This window comes from Melanaphis sacchari, unplaced genomic scaffold (genome assembly GCF_002803265.2).
Source record: "Melanaphis sacchari strain LSU unplaced genomic scaffold, SCAv2.0 Contig59_pilon_pilon, whole genome shotgun sequence".
Taxonomy (NCBI): domain Eukaryota; kingdom Metazoa; phylum Arthropoda; class Insecta; order Hemiptera; family Aphididae; genus Melanaphis; species Melanaphis sacchari.
Window position 1 is genome coordinate 1,067,787 of NW_020271423.1, and position 22,633 is coordinate 1,090,419.

At 28.5% G+C, this 22,633-nt stretch overlaps 2 protein-coding genes across 3 annotated transcripts in view; both read left to right on the top strand.

Moving 5' to 3' along the window:
- LOC112600055 (probable G-protein coupled receptor 158) overlaps positions 1 to 22,633 on the top strand; it is a 42,594-nt gene that overhangs the window by 17,285 nt on the left and 2,676 nt on the right. Inside the window, exons 2-10 of one of the 2 annotated variants that reach the window (XM_025347200.1) lie at positions 10,911 to 11,046; positions 13,076 to 13,144; positions 13,934 to 14,043; positions 14,099 to 14,334; positions 17,191 to 17,435; positions 17,559 to 17,699; positions 21,421 to 21,546; positions 21,654 to 21,674; positions 21,769 to 21,973. In XM_025347200.1, coding sequence (XP_025202985.1) covers positions 10,930 to 11,046; positions 13,076 to 13,144; positions 13,934 to 14,043; positions 14,099 to 14,334; positions 17,191 to 17,435; positions 17,559 to 17,699; positions 21,421 to 21,546; positions 21,654 to 21,674; positions 21,769 to 21,973 — 1,270 coding nt within the window. In that variant the 5' untranslated portion in view covers positions 10,911 to 10,929. Of the gene's footprint in view, positions 1 to 10,910; positions 11,047 to 13,075; positions 13,145 to 13,933; positions 14,044 to 14,098; positions 14,335 to 17,190; positions 17,436 to 17,558; positions 17,700 to 21,420; positions 21,547 to 21,653; positions 21,675 to 21,768; positions 21,974 to 22,633 lie in introns of those variants that run through there. The other variant, XM_025347201.1, reaches the window with a different exon arrangement.
- LOC112600037 (tigger transposable element-derived protein 6-like) lies at positions 749 to 2,791 on the top strand. The gene is made up of 2 exons (XM_025347171.1): positions 749 to 2,206; positions 2,780 to 2,791. Exons 1-2 carry the CDS (start codon positions 749 to 751, stop codon positions 2,789 to 2,791), a joined length of 1,470 nt encoding a protein of 489 aa, XP_025202956.1.

Here is a 22,633-nt window from a genome sequence, read left to right on the forward strand (position 1 = left end):
TAAACAATTTATCGCTACCTTAACTACTACTCAATGCTTATATACATGCTAATAATAAATATTTGTCATATTTAATTATAGTTTATGTAAGATTGGATGACTGTAACACTATTGTGCTCGGCTTACCTTTTTCCATTCAAATTAAATTATTTGTATATTTATTAGTCTTTTTTTTTAATCAATTTTTTTATAATATTTTAATATATTGCTACACGCGTTAATTTATATACAGTGAAACCTGACTTAACGGACACCTGTATATAACGGACACCTCTCTTAACGGACAAAATGACCAGGTCCCGGAAAAAAGATAGGCATTCTAATGTATTTTGACCTGTCTATAACGGACTCCTTCTATTACGGACACGGACACTAATATTTAATCCAACAATTTCATAACGGACAAAAATACATACACACACACACACACACACACAGTTGAGGTAATGCACGACATGCGGTTATCTATATATTATATCGATAAAACGTTTTCCGGATCGACAAAAGGACGTGTCGGCGTTATCGAAACAGCGTCTTTAAGGAACACAATTAGATCATTCAGTGAAAACACGACCAATTACATTATCACCGATTACGATAACGCTAATTGCGAGTACCTATTGAATTTATAAAGTCCAAGATATCCAAATATAAATTGCAATACGTATAAATGATAACCATGAGTATCAAACGTTTTTATTCAGTTTCTATCGGTTCGCAGTCAGAGTTGTACATTTTTTTCTTAGCAATGCCACCTCCCGTGCCGCGTAAAGCTTTACATTTAAAACAAAAGGTGGATATTATTCGTTTTAAAGACTCTAACGGAGGTTGGTCTATTCGTAAACTTGCTGACAAATTTGGCATTGGTAAAACGCAAGTGGCCGAAGTTTTAAAGAATAAAGAAAATATTTTACGTCGATATAACGAAAATTCCACAAATGAAAAATCTCGCCGATTCCAGAGGAACGGGCCAGGTGAATTGATTGATAAAATTATTTTAGAGTGGTTTAACCGTGTAAGAAATAAAAATGTGCCTGTATCTGGACCAATCATTCAAGCAAAAGCTTTAGAAGTTGCCCGTGAAATCGAGTGTGATGATTTCAAAGCTTCCAATGGCTGGTTAGAGAGCTTCAAGTTAAGGCATAATATAGTTTTTAAATCGATTTGCGGAGAATCAGCTTCTACAAATCTAACAATTTTTAATGAATGGAAATCGAAAATTTCGGAAATAGTGACAGGGTATGAGCCACAAAACATATTCAATGCTGATGAAACTGGTCTGTTTTACCGAGCATTACCAGACAAAACGTTTTCTTACAAAGGGGAATCATGCTCTGGTGGAAAAATAGCTAAGGAACGTTTAACTGTTCTTCTATGTGTAAGTATGTCCGGAGAAAAACTTAAACCACTCGTCATTGGAAAATCTGTCAAACCAAGGTGTTTTAAAGGAATTGATGTTAGTAAACTGGCAGTAGAATGGAAGGCGAATAGTAAAGCATGGATGACTACTCATATAATGACAGACTGGCTCCAACGACTCGATCAGCAAATGAAAACTCAAAACAGAAAAATTTTATTGTTTCTTGACAATGCGACATCACACGCACATCTGTCTTTGGACAACGTAACACTTATTTTTTTTCCTCCAAATATAACATCAACTTCTCAACCTTTAGACCAAGGAATAATAAAAAATTTCAAAGTTTTTTACCGCAAGTTCGCACTACAACACATTATTGCGAATCTGGAGGACGCTCAAAATGCACATGACCTGGCAAAGAAAATTGATGTTTTAAAAGCGATTACATGGGTGAAAAAAGCGTGGACACAAATTTCTTCATTAACAATCACAAATTGTTTCAAAAAAGCAGATTTTCCGTCCAGTGAACCTCCAGAAATCGAAAATGAAGTGAATGGGAATGAGTTGATTGAATTAATGGAGCTTCTTCCGTTGCCTAGAAACGACGATTTTGCCACAATAGACAGTAATTTGTCAACAGAATGTAACTCAGATGATATAGCTATAATTTTAGATGACATTCGAACTGAATTAAATCCCGTGGAATCCGATGATGAGCAACAAGCTGATGACCAACTAGAAAATTCTGAGATTAAGACGTTTGCAAATTCTTCAGAAGCTCTTGAACAACTTATTCGTCTGAAAGAATTTTATTTAAATAAAGGCGATGAAAAGGGATTTTCATATGTGAGCGAATTAATTATTCATCACGAGTTGGAAATGACCAAATCGAAGTTCAAAAAACAAACATCAATAGAATCATTTTTTAAGAAATAATTAATAAATTTATACAAATACATACATAATTATACATATAATAAATAATTAAAATTAAATTCATAATATATGTGTGTAATACATATTAATAAAGATTATACCTATTTAATACATATTATAAAATATAAAACAATACAAATGTACGTAAAAATTGTAATTTTTAAAACATTGAAACCTGTCTACAACGGACACCTGTCTATAACGGACAATTATTTTGGTCCCGTGACTGTCCGTTATATACAGGTTTTACTGTATTTACAATTTTTTTAATCTACTTTATTTTGATGAAATTTAACAATTTTATATTTGAATAAGAATGTATAAAAATATAAACTAATAACAAAAATATGCACTAAAAATTAATAAGTTTTATTCATCCTAAATAATGGTATGTTTGTGCAATTCGGAAACACCAGTATATATATAATATATATAAAGGATACAAATAAATATTGGAATTCAATGGTGATACGTTTTGTGCAGGTAAAAATTTAAAACGAGCTCAATCGTGCTAATTGGTTGGGGCATCACCCATTTGCACCAAAAAAATTTATTCGTTTTGAGTACAGCCTTTTTGCGCCAAAATAAAAAAGGTATGTTTTTACCAACAGCCCATTTGCGCCAAATTTACCTGGTGTAAGTAATATATATTTTTCCTCAAATAATACTCAATACAATTTTACTTAAATAATAGTCAATAGTACGAACTTAAAAAAAAAAAAAAAATCAATAAATAATAATACAAATTATTTTAAACAATGAGTAAGTAATAAAAAGTTAATAATTTTAAATTTTTTTGAAAATTATAAGTTATCGATAATCATATCATAGTCAATTATACGTTTTTAAATAACCAATTCGTTAATGTAAAATATTTACGCTGGTAAATTTGGCGCAAATGGACTGTCGGAAAAATATACCGTTTTTATTTTAGTGCAAATGGGCTGTACCCAAAACAAATAATTTTTTTTTTTTGGCGCAAATGGGTAACCCCCATTAGTTGGGCGCAATTGTGTTACGTTTTTTGAATGAAAAAAAGTAAGCCGGGCGCGATCGTGAATGGATTATAGAGATAATGTTTATTACATTTTTAGAAAAAAAATTGGCTACGAATTATGATAGTTATATAGTAGTAAATTGGAATAATTACATTCGAGATACCTATCAAAAAATATTAAAATTTATACAACTACGATTTAAAAAAGAAAAAATACGACTACAACAGTGAATTTTTTTAAGATATTTATCAGGAAAGTCATAAGACATTTCTTCTGTACATGAACATACATGACAAATGAGTCTAGGTAGTTAAAATAATAAAATTATTAACAGCTGGCCATGGAGCTAGTTAAGTTATAAGAAAAAGTACCTCAAAATTAAAATAGTTCAAATTTAAAACATATAAAGTATTCAAATTGATTACTTGACAGATTGGTGCAGGAATAATCATATTCATTATATCATGGTCGTAATAATTAGATTTTCTAGGAATCCATTCTTGCGGTGAAATAACCTATACAAAAATTGTAATAAATATAATTTAGAAAATTTGAAAAACTAATAAATCTTATATCATATATTAATTTTAAGATAACATACTTTAGCAATACCAGCTTTATGAGCTCCTTGAGACTTCATGAATTCCACATAACCACTAAAATTTTGAAACTCAGACAATGTTGGTGTAAAGACCATAATTTTTGGTACATCGGTTTAAATCTTCTAAAAATATAAAAATAATATAAAATATAATTATTTAAATTTATTTTGAAGACATATTTTATTTTTTTTAATTTATTGGTGATGCGGAGACATGAACGTCACACGAGTTTTGACCAGTTTTCGTCCGCCGCCTTGTGTATTATTGCTTAGAACAGAGTATAGAAAATATGTCAAGAATTTGTTTAAAAACACTGGGGTCGACATTTGGATTATGGTGATAATTAGCTTCACTAGCATGATAAATACTCGATTATGATTCACTTTATAAACGGCAGCGGTGGTAAAGACGATAACCGATAATCGAACGTAAACCAATCCGCCGCCCGACATCTTTTCTTTTTTAATGAGTTATAACAATTTAAAAAATAGACTTAAATACCTAATCCAATATAAATACATTATACAAAATACAAACAGCGATTAAAAAAGTGCAAAACACACATTTTATGAAGAACCTATTTTTATTTTTTTGACACGAGAAAAAAATTTAAAAATTGGAGGAACAAAAAAACATGATTTTTGTTTAGAACTTGCCGAAAAAATGGCCGATTTCGTTAAAAAAATGCGTTATAGCAATATTGCCCCACAGTTTATTTTGCGAAACCGTGTTAACAAAACCACAATACGATCAAAAAAAAAAAAATAAATAAATATACATTGCACAATGGACCATCGTTGTACCTAACACATTAAGATCATAAACTGCGGCAGGCCACAGTACTCGGGTGTACTTAAGTCATTTATGTTAATGGCGCGATTGCGTTCGCTTATTTACCTTAGTGCTGTGAAGGTAGCTCATGATTAGATACTCAAACAGAAATCGACTTCTCTGGTAAAGATGGCGATGAATGGAGGCGGCCGCGATTTCAGCACTTCGTTCTCATGAGATTAAATAAGAGATTAAAAATGGTCGGCGAGTTATAAACAATATGTATGACACAAAATTTAGTGTAAACGATATAATGAGGGTGCTCGAAGTGTATGTCACAAAAAAATTGTACAGAGTTCTACACACAACTAGATAGCGAACTTCCGCTATCAGTTGAAGTCTGGTTTTATTGTTGGTGTTATATGGTATTTTAAATGGTAAATATTATGTTGTAATCTGCCATTGTCCACGATCGATCGTACATGTTTAATTTTGGGCGAACATTCGAGGCGATTTAAAATTGCATCCGGACGCGAACTATTCGCCTAGTGTGTAAGAGCCTTTAGTGTAGTTTTAACACTCATCACTGGTTGACGGTCGGGGTAGACTAATAATAATTATCGTCACGCGACAAAACCCCGACTGAAGTCTAAATGCTGATCTGATATGCGGACAGACAATATTACAACGATAAGATACGTACTCGGCGTATTCGAGAAAATCTACTTGCTTATAGATTTATATCTCTAGGTATCATATCAGTACAATATGTATATTATATTATATTACTTTAACCATTCTTCGTTGTAATCGCAATGCTCCGCCATGCCACCGCACGTTGTATAATAATTTTCATGTACATTGTATTTGTACATATTAGTATATTACTTTTGGATTACCAAACTATTATGCAAAAATATAAAATCTTTAAAATTACGTCTTAATTCTTTCTCGAATTTGCAGTACAGTCAATATTTAAATGCAATTACATCAAATTATATACATTTCATGATAATTATTCATTGTTTTTCTCTTATTGTGTAACAATTGGCTACTGTATGATGAACAAAGAACATTAAAATAATGATTATTAAAGACACACTCTAACTTAAAAAAAAAATTGTGTAAGTATTTTAATATTTATCTCCACATACCACAATAGCTAACGACATTAATTAACTGATTGTATAAAAAATGCATAAAAGTCTTTAATAAAATATTTTGTTAGTTGTTACTTACCCAAATTCACTTGTCAAAACTGTTTCTCTTTTATTCTTTATTGTTATCAATGTAACAAGTGGAGAAGTTTAATAGTTACTAAACTAAAAACCTTTTTATTCTGATTAAAACCATAGGTGTTTATTAAGTATTGAAATTAATTTAAATAAAAAAAGATAAATTAAAGAAAATTGATAGTAATTATTGTTTATCACATGACGTATGTAACTATTTCCTACAACGAACAATTTTATGCCATTTTTTTTTTACAGATTTGTAAATTATTTACCTAATCATCTATTAAAACTAAAAAAAATTGAAAAAACACCAAATTGTTAAAAAAGAAAATGTTAATAAATTTAGATCAGATTTTTTAGGATTTTAATCCTTTCAGGTATTTACACTATTACTACTTTCATACAAACAATAAATTGTTATTTCACAAATACAAATACAGTAGACGCCGCTTATAAGCTCACTTTGGGACCAGCACAAAATGAGTCTTATAACCGAATGAATCTTATAGGCAAAGTGGAAAAAAAAAATTATTACGTATTTATAAATTTTATTTTACTACATATTTTGCTTTGATTTTAATACATTAACACATATTACATATTACATACTTTATTATTGAATAAGTTTAATAATCCCGATAAAAAAAACTAAAATTATAATCGTTACAATTATCGTTGCGATAAATGTGAACTTTTATCTGCGATAAAAATTATTATACGTTATAAGGTACCAACAGAAACTAGAAATAATCAACACGAATATTATTTCATTTTTCAAAACCAATTTATTTCTAAATTATAACCAAAAAAGTTTATTTTCTACTATTTATTTTACGAAATTTGAGTCTTATAACCGAAGTGTTGAGTCTTAAAACCGATTTTTCTTTAATGTATTTGGATACGTCCAGACCGTTCCAGACGATTTTGAGTCTAATAAGCGACTGAACCTTATATCCGTGAGTCTTATAAGCGGCGTCTACTATATATCCAAACAGAACATTTTGTTAAAAATAGAAATAAAATTTTTCAACTTTTCACAACATAAATTATAATTAGAGATAGGATTACACTTTATTTTTCATAAAAATGTTACATAAATAATTTTATTTTTAATATTCTTGAATTAAAAATTTTTCTTCCTCGATGGATGATATTGAATTTGCGAACAAGTATTTGAACATTGGTAATAATACTTTCATGCTACGTTGTATATTACACATATGATATAATTATTAATTAGAGGTCAGATTTTTATGATATTATACATTTATTTCTAACGTAGGCGAATCTAGGAATTCATAGCAGGGTGTGCCTTTACCTCAAAAAGGCCCTCTGTAGTTCAAAATACCTCTCAGTTATCACACGTTTAAAATATGTTTCCCATTTGAAATTACATTTATCATCATCAACTATCACAACTAAAAACATATGAATTTTAACTCGATAAATTAATAAGTAGAATAAATTCTGAATTAAATATACAATTTTATTACAGTATTAAATAGTAATAATTATATACTTTATTGTACCTGAATTTAATTTAATTTAATTTCAAACTTATCGTTAGCATTCACAGTGCAAATATCATCATTTTTAATAAAAAAAACTATAAATAACTATAGCAAAAATATATGATTTTAATATGCTAGTTAAACTAATAAGTAGCATAAATATTAAAATATTTGTATAATTATATTGTTATGATCGTAGTATAAAAAAAAAATAATAACTAGGTAGGTACACAACTCATTGCATTTGTCATTTTTAAATAATACAGCTATAATAGTTATTCACCCAGTTTACCAAATACTACCTAAATAATATATATACAATTGAACAAAAATCAAATTTCTTAAAAAAAAATATTTTTTAAATATGTTTAATAATTATAAAGTATAGAGAACAGTAAGTCAATATAGAGTAGATGTAAACTATATTATATTTTTTCATCAATAATTAATAGTTAGGTAGGTATCAAATAAAACTAAATAAGAACAATGATATTAATTAATGCAATTTATCATAATTAAATACTAAGATATTTATATTATTTATTAGTATGAAGTATGTAGGTACTTACTTGAATCAATTTTTTTCAAAAACTTGTTTAATGAACCTTTCATTTTTTTCAGTTCTGCATCTTTTTTTTGTTTTAACACTCTTTTTGAGTGACCACTTGAATTCTTAGGCGATATGATATTAATACTTTATACTTCTGTGTTAAATGTTAATACAATAATACTTAATACGAAATAAAGTATTTTTCATTTTGTCAATAACTATAAAAATGATAATAACTGGTAAAATTAAATTACATCAAATAACTATGATTATGGCTATAAATTACGACTATAGCCGTGTTATAAATAAACAGGCATGTTTTCTCTTTTCTTGATAATATTGCCGATCTCTTATCAACTATGCTTATCACGATAACATTTATTGACAATATTTGTACCCATAAAAATGTATTAAAATTAAAATATAAATTGTTTAATATTTAGACTCCATACCGTTGTTACTGAAATGAGTATTATGGGCTCTACATAGGTTTATACGAGTCGCAGGGTGTGCCCTGGCACACCAGGTACACCTGTAGATTCGCCTATGATTTCTAATGTATGTAGTTAGATGAAAATAAGATATTACAATCCATGAAACATAGAATTCAAACAAAAAAAATTATTTTGCATAAAAAAGCATATGTTAAGGCTTGAAGAGTATTCAACTCGTTAGAAAATACGAGTATTTGAGAATATTTTTATCTTTGAAGATTTTATTTTCGTAACATCGACGTAATGAACATATTTCACGTAAATCGGCATTTTGATAACATTGGACAATAAATATAATATTCACTATACGAATTATTTTTATATCCTTCTGGGTTCTAATAAATTTTAATTACCAGATATTTCTTATCGGTGGCGATAGTACATTGATTACCTATTTCGTTAGCTATTTCGACTATTTAGTCGTCCGTCACGGTGTGTGTTGAAATTTAAGTGCGATATGTTATTGCTTACATATTATTATTGTCTTTCCATTCGCATTATTATTACATACTTACCTACAAATATGCTGAAAACTTTTTTTTAAATATTGAAAAAATATTTTGCATTTTTAAATATATAATTCATCATAATATAGGTACCTGATATTTTTAACGACAAAAAAAACACCATATTTTACGGATTTTTTGAGAGTATAAATCCTATCTCAAGTTATAATAATTATAAATAATTATTATTTAATTGTTTACCTGTGAACGGGCGGTGGTCGTTTGGGCGAAGGTAATAATTTTGACCTAAAAAATAATAGTTCGTTTGAGTGAATGAAATTATTTTTTGACTGTAGATTACTACTTATCTATATAATAATATTATTATTAATATCTTTACTAATTTTTTTTTTTTTTTTAATAGGACTTATTATTAATAATTTATATTTAAAGTACTTTCTTGGTTTATTTAGGAAGAAAACAACTTACTAATATCATGCATGTTTTTCAATTTTCCATCAATAATTTCTTGTTATTTTATTTAATTTTTTCAAATCCATTTTTATATTTTCTGTTTTTACTGCCTTTTCACTCATTTTTTCTTGTAAAATTATATTAATGTCAATAAATATTTAGTATTGATCAATTTAGTTAAAATCGCAAATTATGAAACTATCAATATATATATACCTAATATATATAATGTGATAATAAAATTGATCCTAGGTAGAAAGTTTGATAAATAAAAAAGTTTCTAAAAACACGATTAATCCACGTACGTCACTTCAGCCCCCCATCCCAAATTTTCAAAACATGGAAATTTTATCAGTAAGTACCTACGTTATGTTTGCATATTTGTATGACTAAAGGCATAAATTATATCAAAAACCCTTGGAGGGGTGCGGGGGGAAGCGTGACGTTACACCAGTCCCCCACTAAAGAAATATAAAAATTTTTTGTACGAATATTTTGTGCTCTATTTATACATATTTGTACAGGCAATATGAACATTAGTACGCTATTAGTTTTGCGAGGATCGCGATAAATTTACGGGCGACAGAGTGGGATGACAAAAGAAGCTAAAGATTCCCCTGATTTTCTTATTAAATAAAGAAACTGCTAATGTTTTTACGGCGTTTTAATTTGTAGAATTAGTTTTAATTTATTTTCGAAACATTTTATATTTTTTCTTAATTCTTACTGTTCTTTATTTTTAAAAAAATCATAGATTTCGTGAAATGTCTTTTATCTATGCTAAGTTTAAAGATGCCTTTTAAGACTTGGTAGTCTTAAAGCCTCATTTAATAATGCCTCAAAACATATCACACATTAAGAATTTGTTCTTCTTCAAATTGGTTGCACGTGAAACCCATTGATGAATAAATACTATCATAGGTACTTACAAAGTTACTTTTTTTTTTCATACAAGGTGTCTTTTCATCATCAACATTAGAACTCTTCCTTTTTAAATTTAGCCAACTGTCGATTTTAATTTAAATGTCTTTAAGATGGTTTAAAAAAATGTCACATATTAATCGTAATTTACATTGGTATACAATTATAATTGAGTATCTACGATCGATAAATTGCACTTAGAGTCGACTAAAGTACAGTACACCTGTACATTTCGTATTATCATTAACATCAAATATTTAATCTAACAGTTTAAAATATAATTTACCATATTTATTATATTATGTTTTATTTATAATATTTATTTACCTCGGTGAATAGGTATTCCTTAAACACTAGAATATAAAAACTAAAAATTAAAAATACATAATCAAAAAAAGTTTCTTAACACTTAAATATTTCTATTATTATGATACTATAAAACACCGAGTCTAGTAAGACCTAAGATTTGTATGATGAATAGTTTGATAAGGAAAGCATAATATTATTATTTATAAAAAGAGAACTCATGTTTGATTAAATACATTTTGTGATAATACTTTTTATGTTATGTTTATTATAGAGTCAATTGCTTAACATTTTTTTATTTTTCAGTCTCTATTATTTAAATAAAATGAAGATTCAAAAATCAGATACCATGATTCGAACGAGTTTACTGACTGTTCAAATGATAATCATTGCTCTCAATTTGGTCCTGATTGCTGTGGTGATCAACAAAAGAAAATGCAAGGTACCTATTACTAAATATATCAGTGTAATTAACTACATTATAACATCATACTGCCAAAATATATTTTAAAATATTAAATCCTTGAAGTAAGTCCGCCGACTTTAATACACGAACTATTTAGTATTACTATTTATTTAGATGTTGCCTAAAAGAATTTTTAAGACAAAATTATCTTACTATGAAGAGTATAAACTAATAAGCACACTCAAAATGTATTTTGTGATTTTTTTTTTTAAAGATTAAACAAATTTGAGTTATTTCAAGACTCAAAATTAATGCTAAATTAGGTTTTCTACGAATTGAAGATATTTACAATTTACGTATTGGAATTCTTGAGCCAACAACTTTTGTAGTTCTTAATGGTAATAACTTAAATATAGGCATGTCCATATTAATAATTTTTTTTTTTTTAAAGAGCTACGGAGTTCTTATTACCAATGTACCTTTTTTAGCTGGAGGTAATATACTGAGTTCCCTCGTTTTGTCCTCTCCTCTCTCACCCTCATTTATTTTTGTTTCACAAAGAAAGTGCCACTTTTTGTGATATTACAGTTATTAATAATTTCAAGGCTTAGAATACTCTACTTCTACTTTGTCTTTCAGCCTTCAATATACTTTTTAATTAACTAATTGTGCTTATCTTCGTTTTTCTTTCAGCTTCTTTTTCGTATTATCTCCGTTATATAGTTCATCACTTTCTTCCATGTATCTGGTTCACGTATCATGATTCCTATTAAATTTTTCCTGGTTGATACTATATGTGTTTGTTGTTTACCTTAGTTTTCAAATCCATCACAAACAAATAAGGAATGCAGTGCATCATCGCATTTTCCTCACAGAAACAGCATTCCAACAATTGCAATTTTTTATAATTGTACACGTACGCTGAAGACATCCATAATCTGTTAAATTATAGTCATGTCTTCGGATTATCCAGATTTTAATCTCGTGGATTAGTCATTTTGTTCATTGTCCCTTTTCTCCTGACAGCCATCTATTTTTCCATTTAGATTGTAGCTCTCTTTTGGATGTTTCTTTAGTTTCTTTCATATTTCGTCCTTCCTTATATTCTATTTAATTTGCATTCTTTCACACGCTTGTAGTTCAATGGGAGGCAATGCCGATAAGATATATAGTCATATAGAGCTTTTGTTAATACTGTGTTATATAGGCTAATATTGATATTATCATCATAATTTGCTGATTTTTTTTTTTCAAGCTGTTGCCAACTTTAGCGTCTCATTCTATCCACTCATGCCTGCTCACCATTTAACATTTGTGACATAACAACAGTTGACAGTAGCTTTCTTATCTATGATTTTGAAGTTCCGATATCTTACCTAGTTTTGTAGAAGTCGACACTTTGTCTGCTGCTATTAGCGTGATTTATATACCGAGATATTTCTAACATTTCTTTGGCTCTATCTTAGTTTCTCCCTACTATAACCAACCATGGTGAAGTTTCGTATCCTGTTGTTTTTAAAGATTATAAGTTCTGATTTTTCTGTAGTTACCAGTAGGCCAGTCTTTTCAAGCCAACTCTATACATTATCCGCAGTTTCCTTTAATAGTTCTTCAATTTTTTCTATGTTCTTTGCAGTGGCTACTAGTGTTAGATCATTAGTATAAGTTATGATTTCAATTCCAGTCAGCATATCCTCCCTTAATAATCCATCATTAATTTAGTATTGCTAACTATAAATTTAATATTTTTATAGACACTAAATCCGTTAAGTAATAATTATACTAATTATCTGTTTAACTATATTTAAATAGTTAATATTTTTTCCATATAATATACTTTATTACAGCTATAACTTATCGTTTGCACGTTTGCTTAAAATAAATGTATTTTGAATGAAATAATTTGATATATTCGTAAATTTAACATATAAACTAAGTATAAAGTAGAATTGAACTGAGGTCGAAGAGAATTTACTACATTTTTGGCGATTTTGTTTTAAAATAATTGTATGTTAATTATTTTATCAACTAATAAATTATTTATTATATATTGTTTATTTCACAGACTATTTCATTGAGTATGTGGACGTTATTAGTAACTATGATAATCGGCTCCATAATATTGAATATGGAAGTAAGTTAATCAGAATCTGTGTAATAGCAAACACATAATAATCAAAATAATGTTTAATTATTAAGATAACCAACATAATATAGCGCTGTTATAATATATATCAGATAATGTGATATTATGTACTAATATTATAATTTATTGATAATTTAGAAATTATGTAAATTATTATTTATTTGCAACTGGGGCCTACTCTCGGTTTACCACTGAGGTGGAATTCAATTTTCGTAGTCTATATTTAATTATATCCTTTCAATTTAGAACTTAAAATAGGTTGGGTTAATCAAACATGGATATGCATAAAAAAAAAAAGAAAATAACAAACTACTAAACTTCAATATTTATACTAACTAACTAATCCGCTACATTTTAGTTATGTGTTAGTTGGTTTCATCGCGGATTCGTTTATACTCTATTCAGTTTAAGTTAACTCACTTTTGATACTTAGCCGCCGAAACAGTTAGACACCATTGGTCGGTGTCAGATACCCTGTGACTGGGTGTCAATAGTACACCAATAGTATTTAATCTTTGTTGTCAGCAGTATTCATTGTACGTACAGATGCATAATTCCATACTACCGCTCTTAATGGTCATCGTCACTTTTTGTCGGACGAGTGAATCAACTTAAATTGAACAGAGTACCTATAAAATAAATCACTAGTATTGTTCGCCTGTGCTTTCTTCCACATATCACCATTTAACAACCACATTAAAACTGCAATTTTAAAGATTACCCTTGATCAAAAGTAATAAACTAATAATTAATATATGCATGTTTTCTTGTTCTTAGGTTATCATTCAGTACTTTACACCAACATTACCATTATGCCTTCTAGCTCCATGGCTCCGGGAATTAGGATTCGTGATATTCTACGGTGCGATTGATTTGAAATTATATAGGTACTTATGGTATAAATTTGTTTATTATATTTTACTGATATGTACATATTAATAGGATTCTGATGCAGTTTCGTACTAGAAAAGCGCACTGTTGGACAATAACTGACAAAGATCTGCTGAAATATTTATTGTTTGGTGTTATTGTAGTAATTGTTTACCTCACTGCCTGGACTGCAGTTAGCCTTAACTTCTTTAATGAAGGATGGATTCTCGTGAATCATATTAAAACCGAGGATGGTTTTTTATACACAACGTGCAAACCTCAGTGGTGGAATCATGTTACGGAATTTGGTAATTATCTAAACTATAACATATTTTTATTTAATAATTATTAGTACTTTATTCTTATTATTGACATGGAATTGATTACGGATGATGGAGTATTAGTTTTGTACAATTTTTCTTAAACATTGTTAAGATTTAAACATTTAGTTAAAAAAAATAAGATTGGAGAATCAATTACAGCTTTTAGAGAAATTGGTACCATCATCCGTCTGAACTCCATAGGTAAACCCAATTGAGTTGGTTAGAAATTATAGCTAAAGTTAAGCAAACAAAATATATAAATTAAAGTTGGTTAAAATAAGACTCTTTATAAACTCTTTCTAGTTGATGCACAACCTTAGAAATATACGATTAAATACAATACTCATATTTTAAAAGTGTTTAAACAATTGAGCAGTATAAAACTATTAATTATTATGTAAAAATCGTAAGCTATCCGTATTACGAAAAACAATAATCTCGAGACTTCACAACAAATCATTACAATATGATGACCAGAGTAAATTACAAAAAAAATTTTATTGAAAATTCAAAACAAATTACTTTAGATTTACAACTGTAAAGACCAAAAATAATACACAGGAGTATAAAGCTCATTAAATGTTATGAATCTTGACTTTTTAACTATTTATTTATGGATTAACTTTTTCAATTTTAAGGATAGTCATTTTTCAATTGTTGCAAGAGAAAGCTATTATGAATATTCAGTAATAGCAATAATAATATTAAAAATAAAAATACAACAGTTAATTTATTAATCATTAGTTATCCACACAATTCAAAATATTTATACATTTTTCAATAAATAAAGTTTAACAATTTTAATTAATCACGTCTAAATATGAACCTCTTCGGGGTCTCATATATACTCTTTTCTTCTATCTCTAAAGACTTGTTTGGTAATCAAATGATGTATGTTGTCATATTCACACAGTATATTCTGTTCAAGTTAAAAAAGATAGTCGGCAGCGGCCAGTTTCCGTTGGGCGGTTTGTTAAACACTTATTTGTTTATCCTTACCACGTATAGTGAAGCCACATAAAAGTCTGTCACTGACTACGTTACTTAATGTGATAAATTAACTTGAACAAAGTATAGAATATGGTATTTTTAATTATCTCTACTATGGTAGACTGTGTGTGTGTGTGTGTGTGTATGTATGTATGTGTGTGTGTGTGTGTGTGCGTGCGTGCTTAACACCAAACTGCGGGGAACTGTGTGTAGTGGAATATGTCGCCGCTGCCAGAACTCATTTATTAAATAAACAAAAACATTCTAATATATTTACATTAATATCAGTTAATTAATTACATACATAAATAGAAAAAACAATGGGTTCCTCTAACCGTTCTAATTTTTTAGTCTTCTGCCTACATATTGTCTAAACTACAAGTTTCTGTCAGCACCTTGTCTTCGTATCTTCTCAGTTCATTTGATACTATTACCTTCTTCATAAATTTAATATTAATTTCCATTGCCGTTTGTCACGTGTTATCTGATCAATCACATTTTAAGTTCCAGTTCGATCTCAATTTTACTGTTCAACTGCCGCCTCTAGTTGTGTCATGTGTCATATTTGAATAACGTGTGGTATTATGTAATCTAATGGATTACCACACAGTAAGCACTGTGAGCTTTCAAGCTTATCTATACGATGTAGGTATACGTTAAAGTATCCCTGACCGAACAGTCCTTGTGTTGGATGATGAAACATTTCCCTGTGCTTTCTTATAACATCTGACATTATCCGGTGGGTCCATTGTCTGATGGTTGTAGCATACCGTCGTGTCTGCTATTTCGTATACAGACTATTTTTACTCGCTTTGAGTGTTTCTCCAACCATTTTTACATTGTATATGGTACTTTTAAGTTCCATTAGCAAATGTATGCGTCTCATTTCCGCTATCACTATTATGGCCACGTACGATACCGTCCTATATGCCCCGACTATTCGCAGGGCTACTATTTTTTGAGACGACTCCAATATTTTTTCTGCATTCAACTTCTTGGTTTGGTATGATGTCCACATTGGTGCAGCATACAGGAGCTTACTGTTCAACATGCTTGTTAATAAATTCCGTTTATGGTTAGCGGGTGCTCCGATGTTTGAAAACATCAGTTTCTGTTTTTTTTTTCGTTGTCCTACTCAATATGAATACACAACGTCCATGTATTTTCTGCGTTATTCTAAATTAAGTACTGTTTTTGTTTCTTTTTGATCGGTTTTATTATACATGTTGATTTTTGTAATGTATCTCAATGTGCTAATTTTGTTGATGAGTTGACAACATATGTATTGACGGTTCGTAACACACGTACAGTAGTACTCGTCATCACAATTTCCGCCATCGTACATAAAGCGTTTTAATTGCCGATATGTTTTTAATCACTTCGTCACTTGCGCGAATTTCTCACCACCATGAACTTCATTTAAGTTGTCAACTCATACGTTGCTCTGCTTGTATATCGTATCTGATTCAAGCCGTCGTGGACACGTATATTATATTATTCTTTATTTTAATAATAACTAATAAGTTTAAAATTGTCATAGGTTAAGTTCTCCCCTGTTCATATTTATGTAAAATACCAAAATATTGTTACCTAATATAAGACACATTTGTATAATTCTGTGGTCTTAGATAACATAAATTAATTACTCTACATTATCATCCGGTCCCTATTACGGTACACTATCGTCTCCATAAAAAAAAAGTCAAGAACCGAAACCAGTGTATATTCAAATGTATTGAGTTAAAAAAAGATTATATTTAAAATTAAAATTAATTTTGGCTGAAAACATATGTGTAATTTGTTAGATTGAAATTGAGAATCAAATATAAAAAAATATTTTCTGATTTACAGGTGAAATACTGATTTTAACTATGGGGTTATACTATGGAAATTCGGCACGTAATGCTCGCGTGCAGTTTGAAGAGCGGCGTTTTCTTTTTTACGCAATTGCAGCGGAATTAACGTTTAGTACAATTTATAATACCTTTCGTACTGTTTATCCCATACCGTTCCATCAGGATATGACGTTCATAGCTGCTTTTTCACGCAGCTTGTTGACAAATACTCTTGCATTGATAATCATATTTGCACCAAAGGTACGTATTCACATAAACATGGAACTATAGAACAACTCTCACCTTTCATTGGGTGAGCAGAGTGAGGTAGTACGAAGATACATTCTTAATATTGTTTTTAATATTTATATTTTCATTCATTAGTTATGGTATCAAAAAAAAGTGAACGCCGAACTCAGACATTCAGCTATAAATCAAGAACTTTCTGAATCATTAAAAGCTGATATAGCTGATAAAGACCTCAGAGAAATGAACATATCGGAGATGACTTCAGATGAAATACGGGTAATACTTAGTAAACAATAACAGTGATTTCTACTTAAAATGATGATTATTATTGATGTTTAATAATGATAATTACGCATTTTTAAGAATAATGTTATTAAAATATACAGTTTTGGAAAGACTATTAGGTGAATGATTCTTCTTAATAAATTCACAGAAACGTTTGCCTTTTTATCAAGTGATTTTTCAGCATTAGAAACAAAACTTTTGAAGCACATTTTAGCCTTACTTTACAATGTGCATGAAGGTAAGAAAACTCTATAGCCGACCAAGGTACTCATTAATTTAAATAGAACGTAACTTATATAATTTTGGAAAACAAGTTCCTTTATTTATTTAATGGCACAGGCAGTGAAACGGAACTTGATAAGGCTGAACATGGGAATATATTAAGGTAAAATTAAGGTTATCGTAGAACATAATATAAACTGAAGAGTTTTTATACAAGAAAATATTAGTTTCTAATTAAGAAGATTGATATTTAATAATATTTTAATTAAGTTTATGAGTTTAAGAATAAGTTGTTTTACATCCATCAAACTTATACACATTATATTTTTAAAAATAAGAATAAAATTCACAGTCGAAAAATGCACCTTTAAGCCAAATTTTAGCTAATTTAATTTAAAATAAGTTTAAGCTACGATATGATTATATATTTTACATTTAAAAGATTACAGTTAAGGAAGAGCATTGTTTTTTGAAATACCAGTAATCACTTTTAAACACCATACATGAAATTTATACAAAACTCAGTTTTACCATTAAATCAAGCTCAGAATAGTACGACCTCTACAAATTCTAATGAAGTTGTGTCTTGTACTTAAAAATCTGAAAACTTTCCGGGAATATCGCTTCTAGCCGCTTTTTATAACTGGAGTAAGCTATCTATTTTTTAAACCTATTAATAATTTTCAAAGTAGGATGTTGTCAGGTCAGGACACTTTATCAAATCGAATTAGTTTCAAGTCTACCTTCAAAGAATCTAAGCAGGTTAACATCTTGGATCATGTATGTGGACATGAATACACATTAACACTTCTTCCATGTAAAAGTCTGTTGTAAAATATGAGTAATAATAGTTGACACATTGATCAGCGTAATTTCAACATTGAATTTCCCGTTTCAAGTTCTATTAATTATCTTGTGAACTAAGTCTGAGTTGAGAAACTTTAGAGACCTAGTAAAATGTATTGTAGTACAGCTAGTCCACCGGAAAAATGTAAAGTTGATATCACATTACCAATTAAAGTAGCATTGATGAGCTAACATTTTAAGTAATTTGAGTAGACACAATATTACTATAAGTAACCCGATTAATAATGAAAGATTCAGTTTAGTTTAGATTATCACTTTTAGCCGATTTAGTTGGCTTCATGATGAAATACTAGCGTACTTACGTTATAATCTACGTAAAGAAGCTTAAACAGTGAATACCACCGTTGAAGTCTCCAAAAAACATTAGATGGATATAGTTAAAAACTCCCGTATCGTGAAAACAAAAATCAAGTTTCAATATTCAAGAACAAATTACAAGTAGATACAAAATACATGGATTGATGGGCTAAAGGCTAAATTGACTTCCAGGACAGTAAATTTTTGTTCTGAATAATCATAATTTCAAGAAACAAAAAACCTTGGGTACTAATTATAACTTATAAAATTAGGTTGTAAGTACACTGAAGTAGAAAGGTATGAAGTTAATGCTTTTTTAATTCATAATTCAACAGGTAATATTATTTTACAATTAAATTGTAAAATACAATTTTATTTAAAATTGGAAAATAGAACAAACATATAAAATATAAAATAATATAAAATGACAATTAAAATTAATTTAAGGAAATACAAAAATTAGGTTTGCATTGGCATTTGATATAAAATTCTTCATTGGTTTGTTTGAAAAATAGTAAGTGGCGCAAGTCAGAATTAAGAATGAAGCGAAAGACCAGGTTGATCTAGAAAGAACTTTAAAGATCAATAGATATAAGAAGCAAGGAGAAGTGAAATCACCAACTAATAAGCCGTACATGAAATTAAGTTCTAACATTTTTTTGCGATTAGCTAGTGAAAGGTTAAGATGATCTGCAATCGGTGTATAGTTGTGAGGTAAATGTGTAACATTTAATAAAAAAATCTTACAAAAAGCAAAAATTTCCTTTGAACTCATTCAATTAAATAAAAGCTGTAAGTAGTATTTAGATTCCTGATAATAGAGCCATACTAAGATTCGGACAAACTAATGCGCAGAAGAGTGTTTTCAAAGATTTTTTAAATCTTAAGTCAGAAGCTAACCTCATTACAATACCTAACGTCTTAAAAGCATAGCAATAAATCATATAAGGTCCAGGATCACGCGAAAAATTAAATTTTAAATCTAGGCCTATAAAAGTGTTAACGCGTATAATATTATAAGTATCAAAATGATAAGCATACAGAATCGGAGTTTGGGATCTGCTATAGATCATTAAATTACACTTATCTAGATTAAGGGTCTTTGCTAAGGTTTAAAACCAAAGAATAAAACTATCGAGATCATTTTACAAATTAACACTGTCATTTGGAGAATCAATGCGTATAAATAGCTTCATATCATCTACATAACATAATTATTTACAGTTAGCTAAATTATATACAGCACAATTGATAAGTAAAGAGAATATAATAGGAGATAAGTGTTCAATCTATAGAATTTCAAACAAAATTATGAATAAATTAGATATAACACCAAATAGTTTGAGTTTGCTCAAATATTTCTTGAAGAACACGTGTAATTAAAATCATTGTCGATGGATAACGCAAAAGATCATATGATTCCAGAATAATTACTTTATTATTAAAGGTTTCAATTTCACTAGGTATTTTTTTCGTTTTCAGCCTAAAGTTCAGATATTTGGACAAGTATACGCTTAAAATCATCCCACGTTGTTTAATTGTTTGTCTTGTCAAGCAGCTATTTCTTAATTAAATTTTAAAATTTCCACTTTAAAGGATAACATAGAAGGCAGTATATCTTCATTTGAAACCGTCTTAAAAATGCTTTTTCAAACGTTACCAATACGACTGAGTGTAATATTAGAGGTAGGAGTTGAAGAACTATGTTTAGAAGCTATAGTATCAACAGAAAGAAATAACAAATGTAAGTAGATGCGCCTAGATATACTATTGCAACTTATACGATAGTAAAATATGCCAGTGCAAAATTTATGAAAATAGAACAACTTTCTTGTCTATCGTTAAAATCTCCACAAAATGCCAAAAACATTGATAATACTGGATATTACCAACAAGCAACTGGATAAAACAAAAATAAATTGTATAAAATTAAGTAGAATAAATTATTTATACAGAAGTTGACTAGAAGTTTTTAAATTATTATTATTAGTATGTATGTAACTAAAAAACACTTATTTGTTACATAATTACAAGCAAATAATTGCCTTTGTTATTTAACTAATAATTTTAAAAGAAATATGATTAAAAATCTCATTGTAATAGTAAAATATTAAATAGTTAAGGAAATTAATAAAACATGAAATGTATTTAAAAATACCTCTAAATATTTAAGTTGAAGGTTAGAATACATTTTAATTTAACTTAATTGAAATAATAAGTACTCATTGAAATGACTGAAAAAACTTATCTTAGTTTTAAAACATTTAATTTTAAAATAATTTGTACAATAACCTTTAGTAAAAGACTAATTAAAATTATATTTCAGGAAGAACTCAGTCGTGTTTATGTACAAATGGGAATATTACGGGATAAAACTGTATGTAAGAAAAACCCTCATATATCTAAACGAAAAGGTGGAAAGAAATTGCCACATAGACGATTTTCATTACAGGTAAATAAAAACTGAACCAGCTGAAACCAGAAGTGGGAAAATGTATTGTTTCGTTGAATAAAATAAAAACAAAATGTTTTTTTTCTATGTTCTCGGAACGGTTATAGAAGAAAGGAAGCAGAGACAAGGTATGACACTTTGGTGAAATATTGGCTTACCATTCTTAAGTTCAATTTTCTCACATGTGAGGTACTATAATAGTAAACCTGATTTCTATTTTAGTCTTCCATTAAAATTCGAAAAAAAAATAAAGAACTAGATTCATCAGAAATAAGTGAAACAAATGAGACAAATGAAATATCTAAATCCCCGGAAGACTCAGTGGTCAGCAATGAAGACGCTCCCGCTGTTGTAAGTGGTATTTGTAGTTGTCATTCAACGACGGGAATACATCAGACTGCTTGCAATGAATTTAATGACAGTAATGGTAAGTATTTCCTAAATATAAATACATTTTTACATAACTTCAAAAGTATAATTAGTTATTAAATTGAATTAAACTAACGTATTTCATTTGTATCTAATTTTCAAAGTAATAAAAATCACAATCATAATATTAACACCTAAATGGTTTTGATTTAAACTTTAAATATATCAGATATTTATGATATCAAAGTACAATGTATCACTTAATAACACCTTAATAAGCTGGAATAATCACAGTTTAATTTTTAAATGTCTGGCATTCATATTAGTCAACTTAAAAATAACTCTATTTTAAGCTAATTATATACCTTAAAAACAAACATATTTATTTATTTATTTATTTAATCGTATAAATGGACTTAATTCCTTAAAATATTATGAAAATGAGAACGGTAATAATTGGAATGTGAACTTTAATATACAGCAAGATAGCATAAATATAACAAGATTAGAAACTAAGACACATCATAATACGATTGTAAATTTACAGATATAAATAAAGAGGACTTATAAGATAAATAAAACAAAAAAATTTAAAAAATGAGATATGCTAAATAGAATCAAATATAATTAAATTACCCACAGTCATTAAAATATTAGAGGGACTGTTCATCACTTAGTTTTATTTTAAAATGAATAAGGAAAAGGAGCTCTTAACAAT

Coding starts and splice junctions, on each gene's coding strand:
- LOC112600037 (XM_025347171.1), top strand. CDS start 749: ATGCCACCTCCCGTGCCGCGTAAAGCTTTACATTTAAAACAAAAGGTG.